Below are 10,150 nucleotides of genomic sequence, written 5' to 3' on the forward strand. Positions count from 1 at the left end.
GTGCTCAAGTAAGTTGGAACAAAGGACAACCAAACACTGCAAAACACCAACATGCTGAAAGTGATGAACTTGGCTTCATTGAAACTGTCAGGCAAGTTCCGGGCAAAGAAAGCTACAATGAAGCTGGCCATGGCTAGCAAGCCCATGTAGCTCAGGACACAGTAAAACATCATTGGGGAAGACTCGTTACATTGCAGTACAATCTCCTCAGTCATTGTCTGGGCATCAGTATCTGGGAATGGAGGAGAGGTGGAAAGCCACACCAGGCAGATGCTTGCTTGAAGAATGGAGCAAGAAAGGACAATGGAGCTGGCCAGGCTTCTCCCCACCCACTTCTTCATCCTGGATCCAGGCTGTGTGGCCATGAAAACAAGAACCACAGTGATGGTTTTAGCCAGCACAGAAGAAACAGCCATTGTGAACACAAGGCCAAAGGCAGTTTGGCGCAGAAAACATGTCACCTTGTCAGGTCTGCCGATAAATAGAAGTGCAGAAAGGAAGCAGAGCAGGAGGGAGATGAGGAGAGTGTAGGTCAGGTCCCTGTTGTTGGCTTTAACTATGGGAGTCTCATGGTGCTTCAGAAATACTCTAAGCATCAAAACTGTGATAATGGAAAATGAGACAGCAGAAACTGTTAAACTGATACCCAAAGGTTCTTCATAAGATAAGAAGGTTATAGTCTTGGGAATACATGCATTCTGGCCCTTGTTTGCATATTGATCATCTGGACATTTGGAACACACGGGCATATCTGAAATGGAAAACACACAAAAATACCAGGTTAGAATTATTTTTAATCCTTTGCTTGTGACGTGACAGAAATACAGTCATGAATAAGTAACACAAATTTGTTATAGCTATTACTCTCAGTCAGCTACATTCCCGGTGCCGCTGTTGTCTAAACCAACGAGCCACTTGTTCTGCTGTTTTAATCTGCCTACCTAGCAGTTCCAAACCCTACCAGCGTGAGTAAAAAATAAAAGGTAAAGCACTCAGGGATGGTTAAATCCAGCCAAAGGTGAATATCAGGTTGAGGTGCTCTTCTCGCTTTCAGGCCAAGGGAGCCAGTGTTTGTCTACAGACAGCTTTCCAGGTCATGTGGCCAGCATCACTAAACCACTTCTGGTGCAATGGAACAGCGTGACAGCAGCAAGAGTGCACACAAATGCCGTTTACCTTCCAACTGCAGCAGCACCTATTTTTCTACTTGTAGTGATGTGCTTTTCACCTGCTAGGTTGGCAGGAGCTGGGAGAGAGCAATGGGAACTCACCCTGTCGTGGGCATTTGAACCACTGACCTTCCAATCGGCAAGTCCAAAGAGGCTCAGTGGTTTAGACAACAGTGCCACGGACGTCTCATCAGATAATTGGGTAGCGGGAAGGTAAATGGTGTTTCTATGCTCTCTGGCCTCCATCACAGTGTCCCGTTGCACCAAAAGCACTTTAGTCATTCTAGCCACATGACCCAGAAAACTGTCTGTGGACAAACACCAGTTTCCTCGTCCTGTAAGCAGAGATGAGCACCGCACCCTATAGTCGAATTTGAGTGGACTTAACTGTCCTGCAGTCCTTTACCTTTACCTTTTTATTACAATATGTAATAACTGAAAAATGAAATAATCTCCTTACTTGTGTATTCACTCATGTATTCCATTCTATTTTTATAGTGGGAATTGTGGTGTTACATTCAATGGCTAAAATATCATTAAAACATAGGAAGAACAAGGTGATTTGACTGAACATTAAACTGGATTGTATGTTCATATTTCTCCCCATAATGTATTGTATTATGTAGTTCTTGTATGGACATTAGCACATATTTCCAGGCTATAACATGGTTGCTGCAAATGTTATGGGTGCTTCAATGTGGTTGGGTGAAAAATAAATGCAATTTTATTAGTAATACTGCATTGTGTGAAGCAAAGCTGGGTGGTTATTACTATTTTACAAAAACAAGCAAACACTCATGCTTTTAGGGATCAGTGGGGGAAACAAACCAGGAGCTGGAACTATATCCACTTAGACTGCAAAAACCTCACTGTAGGTGTTAAGCTTGTACACACATGGAACTACATTGAGCAAAGGAGTGGAAATTAAGGGTGAGACAAGGAACAGTTCAAAATGTGCTAAAGAAAAGCCTTATAGATCAGGCCAGTTGCCCTTCTTGTCCATGATCTGGTAGTCACAGTGAACAGCCTGATGCCTGTAGGGAACCCAGAAGCAGGACCCAAACAGAAGACTACTCTACCGCCCACTGTGGTTTCCAGCAAATGGTATTAGGAAGCATTCCTGCTGCTGACCATGGAGGCATATACATCATGCTAGTAGCCACTGATGGCCCTCCTCCTGTCAAGGCTCTTAAAGCAATCCAAGTTGGAGGAAATCTCTGTCTCCTATGGCAGAAACTTCCATAATTTAGCTATGCACTGTGCACAGAACTGCCTTCTTTTATCTGTCCTGAATTTGCTAATATTCAGCTTCATGGGATGTCCACAGGCTTTAGTTCACAAACGTTTATTGAAAGTTTGTTTTTTCCATAGGTCAGGGAAAGAATAGGCAGAATTGGATGAGCTGGCTTCCTTTTTTCTCCTGCTGAACTTAGAGGTATGATTCATCTTCCTTGACACTTTTATAGTTGGTGCTGAGACACATCATAAGCCAGGGCTCCCTCTAGCTCAGAGTGGTCTGCTGTGCTAGATGGCTCTAGATGCAAAGGTTCACAGACACACAGATTCATAGACACTACCGAATCTCATTTGAAATATGGAAGGCACATAACAATCCATAGCTGGACGCATAAACTGCCATTGTCCACATAGTACTCATTAATTGCATTTGCATAATGAGCCCATTATCCTTCCTTATATTGGGCTGTGAAGTACAAACATTCTTCTTGTATCTGTATGCAGAAAACAGTCTGCAGAAACTCTCACCTTCATGATCAGATATCCACCCTTTGGGGCATACAATGCAATCATAGCAGCAGAACGACTCCCCCTCCTTGCTTTTCTTCATATAACCGATTGGGCACTTGGGATTACACAAAGCAACAGGCTGTGTCTATCAAGAAATGAAAGGGGGAGATGTTGATCTTCAGGAGAGTCATCTTGGAATCTCATTGTGCTTTCTGGCCATTTTCCTCATACACAGTCCTTTAGTCATATGCCCTTCCCTTCCCTCCACTTTAACTGCTGCTTACTGTCATGCATCCAAGTTCCTGGCTTGATAACACAGTAAGCACTGTTAATTAAAAAGGAGGATTTATTGCAGAAAAACAAACAAACAGATAGCTCCAGACAGCTGTAACATCGCCCCCAGCAGCAATAATCAGGATGACCCTTCTGAAGACTGTTTCCAGTTTCTACAGAAGATAAGAAATTTTTGAACCTTGCATCTCTTGCTTTATTTCTCGTCTAACAGCCCTCCCCTTAGCTGATTCTTAGAACAGATTAAATCAGCTCCATCCTCTTCCCAGTCTGAAATACTGCTTCCGTCCCTTTTCTTGCCTGAATGCACTTCCTGAGAGTTTTGGTTGGGTACCAGCTCGCTCTCTGTCATTCCCTTATCAACTGGCATTCCAAGGGAGTTAGCGCTCTCTGCTGCTCACTCTGCATAAAAGTTAACCCTCTGTGTTCCAACTGGCACTCCAAGGAAGTCAGCTCTCTCTGCTGTGTTCCCGGCTGCTTTCTTCAGTTCACTGCAAACCTTCACTGGGAGTTGACTCATTCCTGACACTTATAACGCATAAACAACAATTTTCATAATTTGGTTTTTCCATATCCATACTGCATGTGTAACGCCTTCATGTTGAGTGATTCTCTCAATGTCAGTTTCTCTCAGGCATGCCATCTGTGGGGGTCCGGAGAGGTCAAGGACCCTTAAAAAACCCCCAATCATGGTGGGCCTTCTCAATATTCTGGAGCTAGGCAGGTGCCATCAGGCTCTGCTGCAGCTGCAACAGGCTCTTTGGATCTCTGTTGGGCCTCCCTGTTGCTGCAATAGGCTCTGAATGGCCTTTTAGAGGGTGTGGCAGGCCGTGTCGGGTGTAACCGCAGCTGTGGCAAACCCATGCTGTGCATGTGATATCACACTCGCTGACCCCCCCCCCAATGTTGAGTGAAACCTGGTGTGCCTGATTTCACTCCATTTCTTTCTTTTCTGTGTCAAATTTAGTTATCCATAATTGTATATGCATTTTTTTTAAAAAAAATTCTCCATGAAAATTCTTGAGCCTTTTAATTTGAATTTCTCCTCTTTTAGCAATGCTTGTATGCAATCAGCTGTCAGGAGTGCTCACCGTCCTAACAAGTACAGATAGCACTTGGCTCAGCTGACACTTACAATGCCCAAATACCACTTGCTGATGGCTCAGTTGCAGCAACAGGGGGCCTCACCCCATTCGCCAGCTTCTGTAACTTTCATTGATGGGCTGCATGCACACAGCTGGAGACGACACTTGCATGGTAGCTCTTTCTGCTCTTCCTCTTTCAATTCTCTCCTAGCTCTGGGAGACAGTGATACAGGAGAGGGTAGGGAAGCACATGTCAGGTAGTTTTTTATCTCTTTGACATCTGATGGGAGGGCGTTCTACATCTGATGGGAGGGCGTTCTACAGGGCCACTACCGAGAAGGCCCTTTGCCAGGTTCCCTATAGCTTTGCTTCTTGCAGTGAGGGAACTGCCAGAAAGCCCTCAGAGCTGGCCCTCAGTGTCTGAGCAGAATGATGGGGGTGGAGACGCTCCTTCAGGTATACTGGGCTGAGGCATAATATAGACATTTTTGCAAAGTAATTTCTGTCAAAAATTACAAAGCCCAATACAGCCTGTATATTTCTGTTACAAGGGGACTTCCGGGTTGGCGCCTCCAGCCATGGCTGAGCTCCTTCGATCGGGAGGAAATTACTTCGTGAAAAACAGGGTCTGACCGCCATGGTGAAGGCGGAGACCCATTGAAATCACAAGCGAGAGAAGCTTGTGAACCTGGGATTCGGCTGGCACCTTTTGCGCCCCCCCAACTCACGGGGAAACCCTGTTTTGGGGATCCGGAGCGACGTGGGGTGAGTGGCACGGTGCTTTGAATCGACTGCTTCTTTCACGGAGTGAAGCCGCATTGCTGTTGCTGGAGAGCGCTTACTTTTTCCTGTGGACAATTGGACTTTAAACAACTACCCGTGAGTAGAACGGAAAATTGGATCTTTAAATCCTTTAATTTGGCGCCGAAGCGGGAAGGTCATAAACAGGAAGTCTGCCTTCCGCTTTTGTAAATAGACTGAAGCAAAGACGTTACAACCTAAAGTCTTTGAAAGCTTTTGACAGAGGATTAAATCTCCATCGGTTAAAAATACAAAACCCCCCTTGGAAGCAGGTGAAGAGGGGGAAAATTTTGAACTTAGTAAGCCTGCAGGAGTGAGGGGAAAATCAAATTACCACAGCTCCGAACCTGGGAACGAGCTGCCAGATGATATTTGGGGAAAGTTTATTGACAGAACGGATTTGACAGCTAGCTAAAATAAGAGTAAGATACTGTTTCCATTGTCCTCTTCTGCATTTAAAATGGAGGAAATAGTAACTGAAAATCGAAACTATGTTTATTGCTTGAGTTGGGCTTGAAAGAACTGATACAAGAGGGAGCCTTTGGAGTGTAACTGGGAGGTCTCCAGCTGCAAGACAAGGATTCTGAGAACCAGAGATTGACCTTGGACCATTCAAAATGTTGATAGGAGAAGTTATTGTGACTGCATTATGTAAGAAAAAACTATTTGCTGGAAGAGCTTCATAAAAAGACGGATGACATGACTTTTAAAATTGATAATTTGGAACAGAAAGAGACTAATTTGAGACAAAAAGTGAGCAACCAACACAGAAATAATTCAGGACCTGGCACAGGAACCTACTTTGGCAGAACAAATGGTGGAGGAAAAGGAGAAAGTCGTTGTTTTTGAAGCTAAAATAACACAAGCGGGATCCTTAGTTTTACAGAAACAAATTGAGGATTATAAATTGAGGCCTTTTCTTATTGAATCTAGAAAAAGCCAGATTTTGAGGATTGGACCCCGACTTGGACAGGAGGAGGAAAGTTGGAAAGATCCCTCTATTCAGGGATTAATTGACTTTTGGGACATGGACTTGGATTTGGAGGAGATTGAAGTTTTGGGGGCCCTTGGATTTGGAGGAATCTTGAAATACGTCCTGAAACACTGTATAGACCCTAGCTTCAACTATGGAAATTTGGCTGATCTGGCCAGAAGGAATAAAAGTATTGTTAGGATGGATTTCTCTCGAGATTTGCTCTCTAGCATTAAAGAATATGAAGAAGATCTGCAGAAGGGACCTGGAAAAGAGTTAAGAGCCTCGGACATAAGATCTCAAGGTTGATGGACTATATGGAATTGACGGAAAGGACTGGCAGAACCCGAAACCAGGGAGAGGAGTTGATGGAAGATTGGAAAATTTTAAGTTTATATATAGAAATATCGCAAAATTAATGAGTGATAGAAAAATGGTGGATTGATATTTTATGGATTTAGCAGAAATGTTATAAGGAGTTAAGCATATATAAGTATTTTAGTTTTAATGTTAAAATAAGGTTAAAAAATATGTTATTTATAATATGATAGAGAATAGAGAAAGATGGAAAGGATTTGCTGAAATAACTAGTAGAAGTGGAATACAAAAAGGGAGGTGAGAGGAGGTCGAAGAAACAAGGGAATGAAAGAAAGTGTATCAAAAAGGGGGGGATGTATTATTATTATTATTATTATTATTATTATTATTATTTTAAATAGTTTTTGTTTTGTTTTATTTAGGGTTAGGGTTAGGTAGTGGGTTTGGTTTAGTTTAGTTTAATGTGTTTAGTTTAATAGGTTTAGGTTGCGTTTTGTATTGTTTATATATTGTATTGTATTGTCTTTTTTGTCTTTTTCTTCTTCTCTCTTTTGTTTTTTCTCTTCTGTCTTTTTTCCTTTTAAAAGTAATAAATATTATTTTGAAAAAGTATATTTCTGTTACAAATATAAACATTCTAAAGCACATACTATGTCCTCTCACTCACTGGAATAAGTCTGCATAGGCCTGCTTTTTTATTTTTGATTGAATAAGAGTAAAATTTTCATGCATAAAATCTGTCCTCAGAGGGTTGGGATGGTTGGAGAATGAGCAATGGGCAAGGACAAAATTGTGCAAAGGGTTGGGCTTTGAACAAAAGACTCACCCTCATTGAGAACTGGGACACTTCCCCAAATATCTGTACTGAACTCCTACCTGATTAAACCAGCTGTGCCACACTATGGCATCCTCATTGATGCTCAAGAGTTCGTCAGGAGGAGCTCGGGGATCCATCCTTCCAACTTTCACTCTCTTGAAAGATTGGTTTGGATATGTGACCAAATTGATAATGTCATACTTTTGAATGAGCTCCCCATTCTGGTCAAAGGAAACCTTCTCCCCAACACTGTTGTTAAATGACACAGCTTTCAAAAAATGGTAGAGCTGGAACAAAAACAGAATAGGGAGCTATTTAAGAGAATGGTTCAGCCAAACCAAAATAAGCCCCCCAAAAACCTTTCAATAAAGGCCACTGTGGTGGATAATGCCCTCTTCATGGAGATAATGTTACTAAAGGTTGATTCATGTCAGACTTTTATTATTTATGGTCAAAAGCTTTTAAAAATTGCAAACAGGCTTAGAAGTATAAACCAATTACAATGACAAAAAAAGACTAGAATTATTATTATTATTATTATTATTATTATTATTATTATTATTATTATTATTAAATTAATTTATACCCAGCCTTTTCCCATGAGGGGACTCAAGGAAGCGTAGTAGTAGTAGTAGTAGTAGTAGTAGTAAATTTTATTTATATGCTGCCCTCCCCAGCCAGAACCAGGCTCAAGACGGCTGAAATCAGGATGTATGATACATTAAAACAAAAGAACAAACAATCAATTGAAATACAGAGTAAAATCAGATGGCAACTCACAAATTATAACTATAGGCGTTGGAAACATTAAGTGCTCACCGGGCCCAGCTATTTGTATTGGTCTTATATGACCCGGTGACAAGAGTTAGAGAAGCCACTTTCATACAGGGTCTTGTAACAAAGAAAATGGGCCCCGACCAAAGGCCTGGTGGAACAGCTCTGTCTAGCAGGCCCTGCGGAAAGATGTCAAGTCCTACAGGGCCAAGGTCTCGTGTGACAGAGCATTCCACCAGGCTGGGGCCAGCACCAAAAAGATAGAGGCCAGTCTAACCTCCTTGAGACCCAGGACCTCCAAGGTGTTATTGTTTTGCAGACCGTAAGGTTCTCTGTGAAGCATATCAGGGGAGGCGGTCCCGTAGGTACGAGGGTCCTAGGCTGTATAGGGACCAGCTGTTTAGCAAGACTGAGGTGGTTTGCTGTAGCTGCAACTTGCGCCTCAATAGAGAGGGAGATGTTGAAGGTTACACCCAGACTCTTGACAGAAGGCGTTGGCACTAATTGCGCCGTGCAAGAGATGGGAGTTGGGCCCCCAACCCCGTGTCATCCTGACCCAGCCAAAGGACCTCTGTCTTTGAAGGATTTAACTTCAACCAGCTCCCACACAACCATCTAGCCACAGATTCCAAATATCTGGTCAGTGAGTCTGGGGCTGAGTCAGGATGGCCGTCCATCAACAGATAAAGTTGGCTGTCATCAGCGTATTGATGACAGCCCAGCCCGAAGCTCCGAACAAGCTGGGCAGAAGAGCGCATATATACAATAATATGCATACAATATAACACTATGTATACTACGTATACAAATAAGACCAAGTAAGGATAGGAATACGAAGCAATGGGTAAAAAAGGAATAAAGTAAATAATCAAATCAGGACATCATATCAGTGTACAGCTAGATCTGAAACAGTGGTAGAGCAGGGAGAGGAATATATATATATATATACACAGAAAATAAAAACTGAAGGAAGGAACAGAAATAAAAATAAAAATAAAGCGCCGTTAATACTCTCATAGATAGGTCGCACCATATATATATATATCACATACACCCATTTATTTCTTCCATCTCTCCATTTCTTTTTCACACAGCCTACATACAGACATTTCTCTATCTCTCTCTCTCTCTCTCTCTCTCTCTCTCTCCCCCTCCCTCTCTGGCCAAATATATGTTGCTCGAAAAGACAACACTTGAGATCACAAAAAATACATTAAGAAAAATTGCCCAGCCTTGTACCTCTTAACTATAGGGAATGAAGGCAATGCAGAAGTGGATATTTGCACAGGATCAATCTAAAAGTGTCTCCAGCAGATGAATCTTTCTTCCTGCAAACTTGACCTGGAGATGTAATATTGCTGTTCTTGGACTTGGAGAACTACAGTGCCAAAGTTTTGGTCAGAGCAGGCCTCCCCCTCTACATCATAGTAAAAAGGTGGGTCTCTTAATTAAAGCAGCACCTCACAATGTGGGTGAGACCAACATTTCAGATGAAGCTGTTGCTACTATAAAATACGTATTCTCCTTATATTTCTTGCTAATTCAACATTACAGCTCTGCTTGAGTCTGAAACACACACCATGTACATCCCTCAAACATCCCACTCTTTCTCATGTGCCCTTTCTCATTCCCCTCTCTTCATTTCTCTTTCACAAACCAATATGCCTTCACATATACAGTTAAATGTCAATGGAACTAATAATAAAAACAACCAGTCCCTGATTCACATTTGGATTCTCTTACCTGCCACGGCTGATGATAGTGAAGGTTCCTTCTTTCTCTCTTCATCCCTGCTTTGCTTCTGGATCTGGATGAAATCATGGCATGTAAGGCATGACACTATTGTAAAAGCTGTAGCTGTGGCCTGTTACACTCCTTGGGAAGACATGCTCAGGAAGGCTCTCTAGTTTCTCCTCTCCAGTGCAGGGAGAAGAATAAGCTCTCCCAGAGTAATTACCCAATACAAAATTGTCCGGAACAATATCCTGGGATATACAGCGAAATTGATCTGTCCAGAAATCTTTAATAAAAGTATCTCCCTCAGCATTAGAAGGGTTTCTGTTCTGAATAAAGTGTTGGAATCCTTGTAGCTCATTAGACTGAAGTGCAAATGATAAAGAACCAGAGAAATCTTCTATATCAAAGATATGTTTGAAGAGGTAGGTTTTCAACTCCA

General features: G+C 42.2%; 1 protein-coding gene across 1 annotated transcript; it reads right to left on the bottom strand.

Moving 5' to 3' along the window:
* Window positions 1-558: 558 nt before the first annotated feature.
* LOC309355591 (vomeronasal type-2 receptor 116-like) lies at window positions 559-9,780 on the bottom strand. The gene is made up of 3 exons (XM_081886560.1): window positions 9,718-9,780; window positions 7,260-7,487; window positions 559-751 (listed from the first exon to the last, which is right to left on the bottom strand). The coding sequence occupies exons 1-3, from the start codon at window positions 9,760-9,762 to the stop codon at window positions 674-676; spliced, it is 351 nt and encodes a 116-aa protein (XP_081742686.1). The 5' UTR covers window positions 9,763-9,780; the 3' UTR covers window positions 559-673.
* Between the last annotated feature and the right edge of the window lie 370 nt (window positions 9,781-10,150).

Source organism: Podarcis melisellensis (assembly GCF_964234715.1).
Source record: "Podarcis melisellensis genome assembly, chromosome: 13".
Classification (NCBI taxonomy): domain Eukaryota; kingdom Metazoa; phylum Chordata; class Lepidosauria; order Squamata; family Lacertidae; genus Podarcis; species Podarcis melisellensis.